Source organism: Arvicanthis niloticus, chromosome 10, assembly GCF_011762505.2.
Source record: "Arvicanthis niloticus isolate mArvNil1 chromosome 10, mArvNil1.pat.X, whole genome shotgun sequence".
NCBI classification, from domain to species: Eukaryota; Metazoa; Chordata; class Mammalia; order Rodentia; family Muridae; genus Arvicanthis; species Arvicanthis niloticus.
Window position 1 is genome coordinate 28144110 of NC_047667.1, and position 18415 is coordinate 28162524.

The 18415-nt window shown below is 38.8% G+C and overlaps 1 protein-coding gene across 1 annotated transcript in view; it reads right to left on the minus strand.

The window, feature by feature from the left end:
- Window positions 1–13719: 13719 nt before the first annotated feature.
- The window catches only part of Crb1 (crumbs cell polarity complex component 1), a 136009-nt gene continuing 131313 nt past the window's right edge, over window positions 13720–18415 (minus strand). Inside the window, exon 11 of the mRNA XM_076941738.1 lies at window positions 13720–15510. Coding sequence (XP_076797853.1) covers window positions 15295–15510 — 216 coding nt within the window. The 3' untranslated portion in view covers window positions 13720–15294. The remainder of the gene's footprint in view (window positions 15511–18415) is intronic.

Sequence of the window (18415 nt, forward strand, 5' to 3'; positions counted from 1 at the left end):
ACCCCATGTTCTCAGGGCAGGCCTGAAGTTAAATACCTTTTATGGGGAGGAGAAGGGTTTGGGAAGGAGTGCTTAATTGGCTACACCCTCTGGCCCTTGGGTATCTCATGAATATGGAGATATCTTGAGGCTCTATGGCCTGTAGTCACACTCTCTATCTGTGCTATGTGACCAATGGCCACAAAACTCTCTTTAGGAGGGGCTGTAAAGGGTATCCTACGTGCCTGAAAGACATTGATCAATGGAGGTCTTCCGCCTCATGTCAGGAGCCTGGAGTCTGCAACCATGGCGAAATGCATGCCGTCCCTTGCAGGGAAACCTCCAATCTGCTGGGTCTCCAGTCATCTCTAGCCAATGCTCAACCAGAAACCATGCTGTCCTTTCACAGTCCTACATTAGATATCAAATATTCTTCAATCATAGGTTTCATTATATTCTATCAAGTAGTTTTGGATTTTATTCTGGGATGCAGCTAAGGTCCTTGCAAAAGATTTTGATCTTTTAAAATTTGCTGTTCATCTGTGTTATTATGGGTCCAGTGATAATTGTGTCTATGATGTAGGCTTTCTTTGGAGTCAGTTCCTATAGAATAATCCTCCCATGTCTCTGGGTTGAAGCCTTCCTCACTAAGGTCTTTTATGTGGGAATTGTTCTGTTTAATTTTCTTTTGTAGTTCATAATATTTGAATATATAGTTTACAGACATGCAGTTCTGCAGCAAAAACTTCAGTAGAGTTTTCTGTAGTTCTCTTCTCTCCATAGCTCTGTTCTGCAATTATAGATTCATTCTTTGGCTTCTTCGAGTCCTATCCATCTCTCATTAATTCAGTGAAAATGCCACTTGTTGATTAGACTGTTTTGTTGCTGCTGTGTGCTCCAGGCAGTGGCCTACCATGTTGTGGCTCTCTTCTGTTGTGGATTGGGGTCTTTTGCTGCATTATCTATCTCACAATTGAAACTGATATTTTATGTATTATGTTTGAGTTTCTTGATGATAATAATAGTAAAAAAGGTAATAAGTCTTTTTTTTGAGATAATGTCTTAGGGTTTTATTGCTATGACTAGATGCCATGAGTATGCCAACTGTATTTATAATAAAAAAATTTAACTTTATGTTTAGAGGTATACTACATTATTGTCATGGAAGAAAGCATGGTGGCATGTAGGCAGACATGGTACTGGAAAAGTAGCTGAAAGCACTACATCTGGATCAGCAGGCAGCAGGAAGAGACAGTAATACTGGGCTTGAGCTTCTGAAACTTCAAAGCCCACCCTCTGTGACACACTTCTTCTGACAATAGCCACACCTACTCCAAGGCTACACCTTCAATAATACCACTTCCTATGAGTCTATGGGGCCATTTTAATTCAGACCACTACAGACATCTTATGTCCATATTTTAAAAAGTGATTTTGCTTTAGATTTTGTAGAAAAAGTGTCTTTTGTATCTGTTTATATGTAGGCTCATACTCAGCATTCTGCTGGTGGGCAGTTTTCTATGAAGGCTCGCACTGACATCAATGTTTCTGCTTGTGCTTGTGGACCAACATTTCTTCTTCTAGTACATTCAAACAACCTAAAAGTTATAGTCTTTAGGGTACCAATATATCATTATTTTATTTACTTTTTATTTTATCATTTGCTCATTTAGTTACTTATTTCTGGATAAGTCTTGACTTCTAAAACCAAGAACATTAAATGAAACATTTTAATCCTAACACACACACACAAAAAGCAGCAGGTAGATCTTTGTGAGTTCAAGGTCACTTTGGTCTACATAACAAGTCTGAGGCCAGCTGGGACTACAGTGTAAAACACCGTCTAAAAACAACAAACAAAATCCTAAGTATCTCTTTAATGCTTCCAACATAAATCATTGAGGTTTGAGACAGGAAAACAAATAGACTTAAAGCAGTTCATCGAGACACTGCTAGTAGAGTGCAGGTAAAACATATTGGCAGACTTCATGTGAATCACATCTTACCAGGAATATTCCTGAGCTCATAGGTACAGCACTGGTCAACGAGAGTTTTGTGTGAAAACTCTAAGCCCTTGTATCAAGACGCTCAAAAAATGAAAACAAAAAAAACCACAAACAAACAAACAAACAACAACAAAACCCAAAAATCACTGGGACTAGAAAAAAATCTACTCTGAGCTGGGAAGTAATCAACTGAGCTTCTTATCGTCTGTAGATTTGGATAGTCTGTACATAGCACAAACCTCCAGACTTATAAATATTACAAAACATGATTCACACGTGGAGATTTGAGGAACCTCAGAACTAAAGTCATTCTATGCTTACTTTTCAAGGATATGTGATTAGCACTGAAAATATCCAAGAGGAAATTATTTAGAAGAATTAAAATATTTGAAGAAAGTTTACTCTTTAAGAACTAGTGTGGTTAGGGGAGGGAACAAAGCAATTTGAGATTGTTGACTAAATATTAAATATAAAGACTGAAAAAAAATATACTGTTTAGACAAGACAGAACTCATGAAGACAACATTGACAAATACCTTCTGGTTATGGTTCAGGTAATTGTAACTTCACTTTAACTAATGAATTTACTTTTAACTAATGAGAAAGCCCCAGAGATTTATCATAATTACCATTGTTTGTGATTATTCTATTTACTCCTTTTTTAGACCCTGGGGGTCAAACACTACATATTGCTTCTGTTAGCAATCAGGGGGGAAGGGGAGTTAATGACTAATTTTCACAGACATGAGTTTTATTTCTGCACTGATACTCAGTCCACCTTACTCCCTTGAAAACACAAATCTTGTTTCACTCATCTTCGAATTTCCAGCTTTTAATAGATCAGGCTTATGGTAGATGTGTAATAGCTTGGTCTTAAGTGGAATTAAATAGATTATCATTAGTTCAAGATGGCGAAACTTTGGGAGGCTGTTAGACCTCTATGTCACCTCTCCATATGTACAATCAACCAACTTTCCCTTTTGTTGGAACAGGCCAACGTTACATTATGTTTATGTTACATTAGAGATGCAGAATAAAAATAAAAGAAAAGGGATTGTGCTACTAAAGATCAGTAAATCTCAACTCAGAAGTTACAGTGGAAACAGAAGGAGAAAGCTCAAGTGGGAAGCCAGGAATTAATGTTTAAGCAAACTCCAGAGCAAGGTAATCCTGTAATCGTTTCTGCACATAACCATGGGCAAAATTCTCAGAGAACAGAAAGGTTCTATTACATGTAGTTTTAGAAGATCTAAAACCTATGCATTGGACCAGTATTTGGTCCCTCCTTTTCCATGGTCTGAATCATCTACATGTAGACCATTTTATCCAAGTACAGTCTCAGTCTCTCTCTCTCTCTCTCTCTCTCTCTTTTTTTTTTCCCCAGAGGGGCAACCTGTTGTGTGTTGTTTATAACGGTGCCAGTAGTTGGGTCCACAATTTGCCAGGTAAGCTGATGAGGGGCATGGGGATTGGTGTTCTTACTCAGAGCAGCGCCTATGATGCAGACGCAGCTTAAGAGGGTCCACAGTCTTTTCCAGTTCCCATTCATCTTTGGAGGGTTCAGGAGCTTGTTTCATCAGTCTCTCTTTTTATACAAGGTTCATCCGCCAAAGCAGTGTTGTGCTAACACTGAACATCATTATGTACTTTGGGTTTTAACTGGAATGATATGTAGAGAGCAACTGACATTTGGTTTGTTCTAGTGATTGTTCACACATTTATTTAATGATTTTGAAAATGGTAACAGCAGGAAAGAGTTTTGAGGTCATTTAACTTATTTACATTTAAATTATTTGATAGAATTCTCTACAAGTTTGACCCTAAGCACATTGTAATGCAGGTTGTAATATTGCCTTCATAAGGTAGATATTCTAAGTGGTATCGTCAGCGTTGCTGAAATTTCAACCTCATTACTTGCATCTTATTTTCTTGTTTGTCTTGAGTGCCCTATCTTCCAGATTGAACTTTTTAAAAATGTTTTTCTGCTTGTCACACTTTAAATGTCAACAGGCTAGTGTTTATATAATTGGCTTTTCCCTTCACTTTCTTTTAATTTATTACACCCTCCCTTAACACGAGAGCATTTCTTTTGTTCTGGACAGTAAGAAACAAGAGAAAAACCTCTCTGGATAATTGACTATTGAACTTCATTCAGAAACATCTATGTCTTATGCAATCTTTTCCTCTAAGGCAAGATTATGTTACCAAATTTGATTTTAATCAATTGTATTGTGCTTAGGATAAAATGAAAGACGTGTTGTGATTGGTTTTCATTCTAATGTGTTTGAGATTAGCAAATACATGTAAGTGAGTAAAATAAACAGTTCTATTGCAAATAAATGTGGGGCAACATTACTGTTCTTTGTTTCTTTTACAACTGTATTTTTATATTCCCAAAATGACTGAGTGTCTTTTAAATGTACATTTTGAACCCTGTCTAGAACAGGTATGTATTTTAAGTCTTTAGGGTCTGGGCATCGTAGAAGTTGTATGTTGTTAAATGAGTGACTTGGGGACTTTTTCCTAGATCACCAAAGACCCACAGTTAATGTAGCTTCAGTAATCTGATGCATAGAACATGGCAGTTACAGAAATTAGGGGAGGTGTATGGGTAGGTGTGAGAGGGGCTGTCAGCCACCCTACCCACAGGTAGGAAGATTGGAAGAACTTAGGGAAAGGGACTGATCAGATTATATTATATGTAAAAATATTTTTTCTTCTTTATTGGATATTTTATTTACATTTCAGATGTTATCCCCTTTCCCCTTTCCCCTTTCTCCTTTCCCCTTTCCCCTTTCCCCCACCCAGAAGCCCCCTATCCCATATCCCCTCCTCCTGCTTCTATGAGGTTGTGCCCCTACTCCCCGCTCAATCCCCCCTCTCCGCCCTCTAATTCCTCCACACTGGGGCATCCAGCCTTCACAAGACCCAGGACCTTGTCTCCCACCTATGCACGACAAGGCCATCCTCCCCTACATATAAACAGCTGAAGCCATGGGCCCCTCCCTATGTGCTCCCAGGCTGGCGGTTTAGTCCCTGAGAGCTCTGGTTGCTTGGTATTATTGCTCTCCCTAAAAAGTTTAAACAGAACACTCTGGAGAGTAAATAATAAGAAAAATTTAGGACATGCTTCTTTTTATATGACAAATGGTGACCATGTTAAAATTAGAGACAATCAGCTGGGACACTTAACCCCAATCCAGGAAACACAGCTTGAAATGCATCTAGGTGTGCATATAAAGGACACAGTTTTTGCTCACAATTCATTATTCACTTACTGTGGAAGCCACCAGTTACAGTGATGTGTGCTTACCTACCCAGGGACTCCTGGGGCAACAAGCTCAGGGTGTGTCTGGAATTGTGCCCATTAGCAACATGTAGAGAACTCTTCTGGAATCTTTCCCATCTTTGCCTGTCAGTGGGGAAGGCTTGTGGACCAAAGAGGATTTGAGGTCAGGTGAGTGTGATGAAGGGGTTTAGCAAACAGCACTTTGTAATACTTTCTGTTGTAGTTGTGGGATGCCTCTTTACCCTGCTCCAACGCGGATTCCACATTTTCATTATAGTTGCAACTGTCTCATTCATTGATACCAGTTTGTCAGCCCGTTTTCTATTGCTCTCAGAAAATACATAGAGATTGGCAATATATCTAGGAAAGAGGTTTATTTAATTTGTGAAGAGTATGGCACAAGTATCTTGGCTTTGGTGAAGACTCATGGCTGATGGTATTTAAATGGTAGGAACACAAGCAGAAGCTATCAGGTCAGCAGATATGAACCCTTGAGGGATCCAAGGCTCAGACAAGCCTTTTATAAGGTCTTGCTTGTCCTGGCTCACCAAGTTAGCTGGGCATGGTATCACACTACTTTAATGCCAACACTTGAAAGGCAGAGACAGGTGGATCTCTCTTACCACATAAATTATAACACCTAGTTGGATTACATTTCACAAATATCAAATATAGTTTTTTTTTAGAAAGTTCACACTAATGCTTATATACTCTCATCAATTATTGCTTTAATTAGTTCATTATCACAAATATTTGAGTTTGGGGTAAAGAAGCTTAGTTACCTGCATTAGCTTTTTCATTACTGTAATAAAATACCTGAGCAGCTAACTTTATATAAAAATTGAAAATTTTGTTTAATTTGCTCACAGTCTTGGGGCTTAGCCGACTCTCAAGAGAGGTGTACAGCAGCACGTTTTACTGTGTAGGGAAAGAACTTCCATCACCAAACGAGACGTGTGTGAGTGAGACAGGGCTTCCTTCCTCTCTAGGGAGTGATCCATTGTGGGTGGGTGGGGGAGTACCCTCTTAGAGGCAAAGGGCAGGGGGGATGGAATGGGGGGTTTTCAGAGAGAAGACTGGGAAAGGGGACATTTGAAATGTAAATAAATAAAATAACCAATTAATAATAAAAAAGAAAACAAGAAAAAAAGAAGAGCTACAGAAGGAAGAAAAGAGGAGGGGGAGAATCTCTCACTAGGCCCTCTCTATTCCACAGATGTCTGCTACCTTCCCAAACTGTCACCCTGCAGAACTTCAACAGTGACCCTTGGTAGACAGTCAAATCACATCAAACCATAGTGAGAATTGAGTTTTTTATATATCACTTGTTCATGGGAACAGTTGGCATACTAATGCAAACTATCCCATCTAGTCTCTTCTAAGCAAAGAATTTTGTGATAGGTGACTAATTTTGACCAAATTTGTTTTGATAACATTAAGGAATCCACCTTGAACTTTAAACTACACATCAGTCTGCAATCTTGAAATTATTTTTTTCTGGGCTTTATTTCTGCTTTTCATTTCTTAACTATAACCACAAAACAAATAATAATATAAAATAATTGATACAAGAAGAGACACAATCATCTCTTTAAAGTAAGTTTATTTATTATGACAGCTCTGATTCTTTTTTAATGGTTCAAGACATATGTCTTGATGTAGGTGTTAAATATATCAAGTCTTTAAAAAGAGCAAATGACATTCCAGTAAATCTAAATAAGTGTGATCTTTTTAATACATTGCTGTGTTTTCTCTTATTTCTTCAAAGGAGAGATGGTAAAATCATTTATATTTCTTGTCAAGTGATTTAAATTAGCCTCTATCAATCAGACACACCATGATTTACTAATTGGTTAATAGAATTTTCTTCATGTTTCCCTTCTATAAGAAGGTCTCTGATTCATTTTAAAATGTTTTTGTTATTAAATGTTAAGTGTTATAGTTATCCCACTTATGCCTGATCATTCAATGCTCATTTATTTTCTGTCCTGGACTACTAACGCATCTCAGCAGTCACCATTGACCACTGTTTAAAAAAACAAAACAAACAAACAAACAAACAAAAACAGACCACCACCACCACCAACAAAAGGTCTCTTACCAAAGCTTACAACAGCACTATCATTATTTAGAATGTGACCATCTCATCATGTTTATTTATTAAAATACTAATAGCAGCTTCCCCACCAGAATCTATGACCTGCCAAGTCATGGTTTTTTGACCAGTTTACAGTTCCAGATTACAATTTTCTTCCTGTGTAAGAGGCATCAAATCCAAATTCTCCTTTTTTTTTTTTATTAAAACGGGTTATTATATCAGTGGGCTCATCTTACCTGACCAGTCAGTATTGTGTCCACAGCTAAATAAGACTAATGAGATAACTCTCTTCCAGCAGCCTACAGAACACCTTCTGGCATTCAGGAGATTGAACCAGTAGCTTCTCCTCTCTTTCTTCTTCTCCTCTTCTTACTCCTTTTCTTCCTCTCAGTACTCCTCCTACCTTAGCTCCTCCTACACATCACCCTTCCTGTTAAAATGAAACTTTTCTCTCAAAATATAATTAGAGCATAATTATGCCAATTTGTACCAGTGAGGTACAAGATAGTCCTGATACCCAGTCCATCCTTTTGTTGACTAACAGTAGTTGAGAGTCCTCATCTCAGCTTTAGTTTGATTTCTCTGTGTTCTGGAACTGAACTATGTAATGCCTTCATTAATAAAGTCTTACCAACTAATCTTATTTGGCAACCATGGCTGCATCAATGTCTGCATTATTTTCTGTGACCAAAAGGGCCTCCTTAGCCAACAAACCCACAGGGAGCTATCCTATCCCTGGCACTAGGATTTTTTATTTTTTTTAATAACCTATAGCTTCTAGGAGCATCTTTATCCATCCTCACAGGATAACTCTTTTTAAACTTCCTTTTAAAATGCTAGTTTATGAATCATCAGACTTCCTATGGCTTTTTCATATATTATTAGTTTGGGTGACTTTCTCCTCTCTAATTCTAAGAATATGTGTTAAAGTAAGACACCATAATTGTAGTTTCTATCAGTGAGCCTGGCCGCTTCGTTCTTGAGATTAAATATCCATAAATAGTAAAGTAGTTATCCTTATCTCTGTTCTATTTGAGACACTTAAATCCTATTACTTAAAACTTATTCAATTAGTATTTGTCAGTGTAAGGACACTGAATTAAAATTTATATATTGTTCTAAACACCAAGCAATACAGATTTCCATTTGTCTCTTTCACATAAGTAAATATCAATGAATTTGAAAAAAAAAAGTCAAATACTTTTAGAAAAAATTGAGCCTGGCTCCACATGGGGACATTTATATCTATATCTATCTATCTAGATAGATAGATAGATATAGATATAGATATATTTTTTACCTAAAAAATCATTCATTAAGGTTTTATCCCTTAATTAAAGTTAAGTTAGACTTAACTGGAGCTTTATAAAAAAATTTTAAACCAACCTACTCCTGGTTGTTTTAAATGTATCCTCAACATTTGAATGTAGAGACGTTTCCATTTAAAAAATTCAGGCAGAAGGGCAAATAACAAGAAATTAAACTACCCAACCAGTCAATGAAGTGATAAAAATAGTTCTCAAAACATGAACTACAAATGGGCATCAGACATGTGAAAATAAATGTTAAGTGTTATTAACCATCAGAGAAAAGAAAATCTGTGCTATATTGAAATACCATCTCACACCAGTCAGAATGGTGATCATCAAGAAAAATAGCAACAAATGCTGGTAATGATGAAGGCAAAAGAGAGCCTTTATTCTGATAGTGGAATTCAAACTAGTCATCCATATGCAAACCACCATGGAGGTTGCTTACAAAAGAGCCCTACCATATATGGCACCATGAACCATTATTAAATGTTTACCCCAAAGACTCCAGTCAACATTTCACAGAGATACTTATTAAATATCAATATATATTAGAGAACTACTCACACTAGCTAAGTTATGAAACTAACCCATCTGCAGAGGAATTAACAAAATAAATGTGGCTTGTGCATAAGATGCATTTTTTCAGTTATAAAGAGGAGGAGTGTTTTGATATTTACAAGAAAATGAACACAATTGGAGAGAACCCCATGAAGTGAATGATGTCAGTCTCAAAAAGATAAACGTCATATATTTTATGTCATTTACGGGTCCTAGATTTCATATACAGAGGGTATGAAGTTAGAAGTGAGCCTGTCCGGGGAGACCAAGAGGACTTACAGAAAAGACAGAAAGGCAAGTGGAGGTACAAGGGCATCGGGGAACAAGCTTAAAGAGTGTTATACATTTGCAAAAAGACGGCCTTAGGTAACCTGGTAAAATAAACAAAGTAGTAAAAATAGAAATAAATAATTAGCACATTCACATGGTTTTATGTTCTTAGGTGTATGATTCAAACAAAAATGTTCTGAATTCTGGGGTTAATATAACTTGTGGCTTCTTCTTAAAAGACTAAATATCCATCAATAATCCAAATGCTGGGATTATCTACTAGCTCTGCTGTAAAAAGAGCCAACCTGGACATTCTCCAGTGGCCAGAGAGCAGGCAGCTGAGTGAATGAAGCCATGTTGTATGTAAATGTGTGACCCAAAGGGCTGTGTTGAAACAGAGTTCTGGAAAATGTTTTTGGAGACTCCTAGCCCCACATGAATGTTTCTACTTAGGGTCTGCCTTATTTCAATTATTTCGAGCAAGGAGCTTCAAGCTACAAACCATGAACAACTCCAAGACGTTTTCATTTAGGACCAGAAGTTGTAGACTGAGAGGCAGTTTTTGAAGGGAGGCCATTGCCCGACATAAGGAGAGTCCCCATGTCTGGTTCCCAAAGCAGCTCGACTCCGGCGAGCCCTGCCAAGTACATTTGACAGGTGTTGTTCCCGGGCTTCTGGAGCCACATAAAATGTTCCAGCCTGGGTATCAAATCACAGAAGAATGGGCTCAAATTTAAAACATGCATTCTTTGTCGTCACTGCTCCATACAGTTCAAAGCATTGAAAATTTCACGTTTACTGGAAGTAAGTTGAAATTAGAAGTCATATTCACTTCAGAATTGAGAGCGTCGTTGCTTGAATCAAACACTACAGAGCATAAATCCAGCCAGAAATGGAATAAACACGAGGAAGATCAAGAAAGCAGGATAGAGGAATCAGTGTTATATTTTTTTGTTGTCGATGCTCATAGAAATCCCAAAAGTCCCAATAGTCACTGCCAGCAACAGCAGCACCGCAGCTATAAAACAACCACACCTAATGTTCTCAGGGAACCAGTTCAAAGCATAGGATAGACAAGACTTTTCTGAAAAGGACTCTTACGGTTTAAGAAATAACTCCAGCAGTGGACAAATGAGATTTACACAAAATTAAAAAGCTTCTGTACAGTAAAGGAAACTGTCAGCATAGTACATTCAAAGCCTACAGAATAGGAAAGATATAGCAAATACATTCCAGACATGCATTAATATCCAGAATGTATAAAGGGCTATGAAAATTAAACCCCAAAATCCACAGCCAACAAATACAGTAATGAACTGACCTGAAGGTTCACTAAAGAAGAAAGAGAAATGGCGGAGAAATGTATTTAGGAGTGTTCAATATCCTTAGCCACAGGGAACAGCAGGTACTCAGCAGGTACTCGATCTGCCTGTGCTTACTGTCGTTAGGCACATTTCAGTTATAATCATTGCAATGTGCCTGTGCAATGGAGATGTGTTCTCATTGTACAGATTAGTTCAATTCCCCCGGGTCGGACCAATCATCAATTGAAATCTGTTTCTTAAAGCCCCTAAACTGTCCAAAACAAAGGTCAAAGTCTTCTTTTCAATGTTGGTTCCTGCTTAGATGAAACATAATGCTTTTTTTTTTTTTTTTTTTTTTTTTCAATGTCACTAGCATCACAGCGAGTCCAGCCAGGACCTCTTCCTGTCCTCAAAATCGTCATCGCAATGTTGATGCCTTCCAGTTTTGCCTCTGTGCACCATGACTGCTGCTCTTCAATTATTGCATCTGATACTAATTCTAATAATGATAACAATGACTGAACAGAGTTGGCCTCTGGGACCATTTCCCTGTCTGTTTAATCGGAAAGAGGACTGGCCGAACAGTAGTCATGTAAGGAGTTTAGTAGGAGCAAGGTTGACAGCTGATTTAAGTGACAGTCACTTGTCATTTCCGGATGCCCTTTGTCCTCATGGTGATTATAGAAGCCACATGACAGGCCACTGGCAGGATTTTTTTTTTTTTTTTTCTGTCATTCCTTGTAAACACATACCAGATGTGTCTTTCACATGGGCTGTCCCAGGGCCACAGTTCCTCTGGACAGGAAGTAGGCTGGTGTTCACTTTATACCAGAGACCAATGCCTGCACATAGCTGTACTGGAGCCTCTGTGACCCTTATCATCACCTGGACCTGAGTGAAAACTCATCACTCAGAGGGAAGTTGAGTATAATTATGTGGTACTTTAATAATATACTAACTGTTGTCACTATGCAAATAAATACAGACTACTCAAAACAAATAAATCACAGAAGTACTTACCTTTGTCTTGGTTACTTTATTGATAGGAGTGGGTGGGTCTCAGCTATCTATTACTGCATAACAAACCCCTGGAATCCTTAAATTGTTGCTTTAAACAGTGGGTGCTTCTTAGGAATCTGAAATGACTGGTTCTTTATCTGACTGAACACAGAAGGCAGCAAGCTCAGTCAGCATGTCACAGTCCCCCACCCCCACCGCCCCCTCTTTTTCTTTCCCTCTCTCTCCAGACTTCTTTGCCACATGACAGTCTCTGGGACATCTATGAGCCACAAGGCTTTGGTGCCTGACCTGAAGGTGGTTCAGCACCACAGCATCATTTCCAAGGCATTCTGTTGGCTAGAGCAGTAGACCAAATCACAGACCCAGTGTAAATTCAGGACAGCAGGCTCCACCCCTCAGGGTGAGCAGCAGATGAGTGAAGGGAACCCATCGTCCTAATACGAATTGTAAAAGAGGCAATGTGAGCTGAAGGGCTACCATTTCACCATTTGTGATGTCAGTGTTAGTTCTGGGTTTAAGGTGAGGTCTGCCTTCTAAAGATCATTTGGGGCAAATAGCCAGCATTGAGTATTTTAACCATTTTTTTTTTTTTTTTTTTTTTTTTTTTTGCTTGTGTTAGATACAAATATTTGTTGAGCTAGGGCAGCTTGGGTGATAAATTACTGTGTTATGTATTGGGACATTTTCAATATTGAACCATTCATAATTTATGGTCATTTGCATGTGTTTGTGTGTATGTATGTATGTAGGCATGGCACTGCTGACATTAAGCTATTCTAAAGGAAAGTTAAAAACTGGGTTATTTAACATCTTTTCCAAATGTATTTCATTACCTTTGCAGTTACTTCTATTTTCCCCTACTGGACCTAATACCAATCAGACCAATTTATATCGTGTATTTTTAAAAACTCAGAAACTTGATATTTTTTTTTTAAAAGTAAGAGCTCCTTTTGTCTTTTCCCCATGATCCCTCAATTAAGAGGTTATAGCCCTAGTGAGATGCAAAAATAAATATGTCTGTTTTCATACTTCTCATGTAGACATCCACAGACATCTGTCTTCTGGAATCTTTGCTTAACACAATTTTGAATATTGAGGGGAACTCAGAGATTAGGACCCTAGATCAGCTATAGAGCTAGAAGGCACACATCTTGAGTTCACTGAGACTTTGCTCATGACACTACAAACTTAATGGCATTGATATGGTCACCTGTCCGTATATTCAGAAAACACTGGTCACATTTTCACCACGTTAAATCTCTTCAAGGTGATGCATCTTGCTGTGACAACAGACCCCATAAACCAAAAAGTATTTCCCCAATCAACTACATTCTAATGAGAGGAAACAGAGAAAAGATGTTGTGGGGAAACAAACAGAGCAGAGCTGGAGCTGACTGAAACAAAGCAGAAAAGATACTGAGAAGAGAGGTGAGAGGAAGGCCAAGATGCTGAGTGGTCCAAGGTGGTTGCTTCCAATTCTAATCTGAAAACTCAGAAGCCAGAGGTCAACCTGTTGCTGTGTTGGTGGCATGAAGTGTCTGGCAGTGGGAAGAAGAAGCAAGAGTTTGTGTGTGAGGAGTAAGAAAGTAAGAGACAGGAAACAGAAAATCTTCTGTAGAAACTCAGCTGACAGAAGAAGCTGAGAAACAGGAGGCTTTAAAAGGAAGCAATGGCTCTTGGGAGAGAATCTGATGATTAATTCTATGACCACATTTGAAGCTATAGAATTTCCTGTACTGTGGAAAAACTAATACAAAAAAACCAAACCAAACCAAACCAACCTCGGTGATTGTCTGCACTGAGAGTAGTTGGAGAGGATAGATTTCTTCTTTTAGATTTAAAGTTTATGTCATTTCATTTTTTAGCTTATGTCCAAAATATATATACATATATTTTCATTTTATTTATTTTACATGATAATTGTGTTACATGCATTTCAAACATTTTTAAGATACAGCCATCACAGAATAGACAATGTACAAATAGCAGGTACAATATTCTCTCCTTGAGGATGCACAAATGCACATCTCACTGTGGGATCCTTGCATTTAGATGCCATCTCTGTTGGGCTTTATCAAAAGTCCCTGGAAGGAAAGAGCCTTTTTCAGGCTTGACAAATAAGTTTCTTACTGTCTTAAATTCTGTCTAGAAAATGTCCTGACTGGAAGAAAATCTACATAAAGAATAATGACTCTAAATGACTTAGGCAAAAGTTGTAATTCATAACAGATTCTTCAATTGTTCTTACAAGTTACTTTTCTTACATGTAATATCCAAGGCAAAAAAAAGAAGACAAACAAACAAACAGACAGACAGACAGACAGACAAACATAAGCCATCCACCAACCAACTTACTGAACGAAGAATAATAAAGGCAGACTTGGACAGGAGAAAAACTCTATTTCAATTTTATTTGTTACGGTTGGGTCATATTTTAAACCATATATACTTCTCATGGCTTTCTCTAAACCTGAGATTGAAGAAGGAAAGTGTCCTCTCATCGCTAAACATGATTAGACATGTGTGTGTATGTGTGTGTGGGTGTGTGCATGTTTTTATGTTTGGGCACACATGTAAACGTGTGTATATGTTTGTATAGACAAGAGTTTGACATACAGAGTCATCTTGACTCACTAATTGTCTTTCATATTGAGTCAGGGTCTCTCACTTGAAGTTAGAACTCACCCTAACACAACTGCCCTAACAGTTTAACCAGCTTACTCCAGTGAGCCCTGATATCTCTATTTCCTAAGGCCTAGGATGACAGGCAGGGGCCACACTCAGCTGACACTTTTGTGGGTAATGAGGATACAACTCCAGTTCTGACAGGTACACAGCTCTTGCTTTACCTGGTTAGTCATCTCAGCAGGCCCCACTGGAATCTTCTTTTACTTATGATACAAGATTGAAAAGCTGACCATGGTTGGACATATGTAATCCCAGAGTTCAGGAGGCTGAAGGAGGAAGGTCCATGTGATTTTTGAGGCCAGCTCGGTCTATATAATGAGTCACTGTCAAGAAACAAACAATAACAAAACAACAACAAAACATAAAACCTTCCCTACAAAACAAGAATTTAAAGTTGTATTCTAATCTTTCTTCTTGGTTCTGAATAATTAATGGCACTTGGCTACTAAGCATTTTATGTGGATGACTCAGTAAAGAGTTTAAGGGGAAGCCTCTGGAGTTTTTCTAAAATACTGCATTCTCTGTCTGGAAGATGTTTTGCTAATTCTGGGGCTGACAGGTATGACACAGGGACACCCTTCTGTGAAAGGATGACATAACTAAACAGATGTAAGGTGAAACCTCATGAAGGTCTACGAGGTGTCTATCTATGGAAATCCTTTCCACAGTCCCAGCTGCAAGTATCTCTAGTGACGTAAAACCATCTTCACTCGGGCATGACCATGGTGTTCATCATGTTCAGCTCTGTCCTGAGAGGAGCATCGGGCTCCTAGATGAGCCTTTCCAGTGCCGGGGGTGGCATCCTGCTCCACATTTCCACTCGAGGGCCAGCCTTCTCCTGACCGCTGGGGCTGTAGGTTCCTTGAGTCGCCCTTTTGTTGGAGGCGATAAGAGAAGCAACTGCAGCAAGCAAGAGGATGAAGAGCACGGCCAAAGTTCCGGAGCCAACAGCAGTGAAAACACCCGTGAGCCTGTCATCAGCCAACTGCAAGGATTGAAGGGATTTTTATGTGAGTTCTAGAGCAAAGGTACATGCTAGGATGGTGGTACTTTGGGATGGATACCGAAGAGATGGAGCTGGTACCTTTCAGCAGTGTAAAAGACCAAGGAGTTCCAGACTTTTCTGATTCGCAAGTCACGTGTTCACGGTGCCCTACCTAGCCTCTAAGGTCTGCTGTGAGACAATGTGTGTGAAATATTTACATTATCGACTCAACGCTGTTGTCTAAGATCCTCCATTTAAACAGAAAAAGATGGGCCCACATATCTGCAAAATTATCCTCAATTTATTGGACTGTGACATTCATGATTTGTTTTCTTCCTTCAAATTTATGATTTTGAACCAACAATATGATTGCCTTAAAGCCTCAGGGAGAAAGACTAAATTAGCTGTGTCTTGAAAAACACATCCCTAGAGAAGGAAGACTGATGGGCTACTTTCAAAGTCAGTTTTGGGGCCATCATTTTGATTTGGATGTGATGGAACAACTGATGTTTGGAAAAGCAACTGTGTTTCATGCTGAGCCCAGAAGCTAAGCAGCAGCAAACACCAGGAAGAGCGCTCTGGGAAAGCAATGGGGCTTTCCTAGTACACAGAGGCTCCTATGATGTCCATTGCAGTGTGTTTGTCTCTGTAGCAAGGCAGCAACCTTTTGGTTTAGCAATAGGTTAGATGTGATTGAGGTGCATAGAAATATTAAAGACAAAGGCAGTGCTGTGTGGATTCTTTTTTTTTTTTTCAAGATCTATGGTTTTTGCTTGTTTGTTTGTTTTTGGATATTTTACTTATTTACGTTTCAGATACTCTTTCCCCATCCCCCCCCCCCCATAAACCCCTATCCCATCTCTCCTCCTCCTCTTTTGCTTTTATACTATTTTAATTTCATGCAAGTATTAAGCTTGGTTCTAGATTGAGGAACTAGCAATACAATAGATGCAAATAGTCAAAGAACAAGCAAGGCAACAAACAGAGTCCCGTGATCACTCCTGTGATCACTATTTTTAAGGGCTTATCAGAATGACCAAATTATCTGATCCTACTTCCCTGTCCTAGGCCAAAGTCATTTTCATGCCTGAAGCCTACTTCTTTGTTCTAGCCTAATGTCAGATTCTTTGGGTACTGTGGCTGGAACACAGGGAAGTCCTCCAGGACAGCAGTACAATGGCAGGCTCCAATGACACGAGGAAGTCCAGGGTTCCAAAACGGCTTTATTGACATGGTGGATGGTAGATGGTCTGGATGTGCTTCCCCCACTTAAGCCAGGGTGGGCCTGACTTAAATAGGGAGGGAAGAAAGGAGGGTCTGGGAAAAGGAATACGTAATTGGCTACGCCCTCTGGCCTTTGGGTAAAGCATTAATATGGAAATCTCTTGAGGCTGAAGCCTGTAGTCACGCCCTCTACCTGTGCTCTTTGGGAGGGGCTGGTTCCTATGTGACTGAACGGCACAGGTTAATGGAGTTCCACACCATGTGTTAGGAGCCTGGATTCTGGGAGCATGGTGGAATAGATGCCAGACCCTTGGAGGGTCTCCGGGCTACTTCAAACCAGAGCTTCTACCAAAAACCAAGACCCCTTTTATGGCCCTACAAGATTCCTGCCTGAAATTACTTCTTTGTTCTAGCCTAATGTCAGATTCCTGCCTGAAATTACTTCTTTGTTCTAGCCTAATGTCTGATGTGTTCAGAGTACTATTTCTGGCAGTACAAAAGCAGGAATAAGCTGTTTTGCCTTTTCACTTCTCACTTAGTTATCTGTATGATCCTCGGTTCATTTCCAAGTCAACAGAATGTTACATATGCAAACATTGTTTTAACATTCTGGGAAATTTAATATTCTCACTATCTTTAACCATTTTTATCGTTTCTTCAGAGTTTGGTTCAAATAATCATACAAGTAATACCATACAGTAAAGTCTCCATAATGTTATTTTTGATCTAGTTACTATAAACCTTGCTGACATGTGGTTTACTAGCTTTTCATCCACTCATCAGTATATATCAGTTTATGTAGGCATCTATAAGCTAGAATATAAAAATACAAATATATTAAAGCTGAATCTAGATCTTCATGTTTGAGGATAGGAATTAAGAACCACACTCACTCATATGTACATATAATTATAGTACATTACAAATGTGTATTAAGAGTGTCATGAATACTAAGCGTAGCCTACCTGGGTTTTTTTTTTAAACTTGAAATGAAGCTATGACTGTTCTTTGAAGGACAAGGGAATATTCAACTATTCTAAGTAAAAAAATTGGAATTGAGGGGACTCCAGGGAGAGCAAAGGTTGCGCATGCAGGTATATGTTGAACAGGAGAGATGATAAAACTACAAGGAGATAAATTGTCTCAAGCAACCCAAATGCTACCCAAAGTCAGTGTTTGAATGAGCCACCGATTAACAAACTTCAGTCTGGATCTGTGTCTTATTAGTTTCACTCCCGTGATGGGGGAGGGGAGATTGGAGAGAAAAAAAAAAGTAAAGTTAGGGAAGAGACAACATAAGAAAAAAGATTGCATTCATAATGACCTTGATCTAAACTTAGGGAAAAAATAAGGTATAAAGATGGTTGAGAGAGAGGGATGGGGGTGGGAGGTAGAGGGTGGAGGAGGCTAGACAAAATCAGAAGCACCTGAAGACCAAGGGAGGCATACCATTGCAGTATTCCCTGGGACATTAAGACAAAGCATTCTTCTTCAAAGGTGTTGCTGTTACTGTCTCCACTCAGTTATGTCCTTTTGGGAGGAAATAGCTATTGTCCTGGATGACTGAGATAGGACACTCACAGGCAGGAGACAAATCATCTTGTTTTCTTCTGGTTTTTGAATGTTTCTAGACTTTTTTTGTGTGTCACTACTGAGGCTGATTATACTGGAGAAGTGGAAC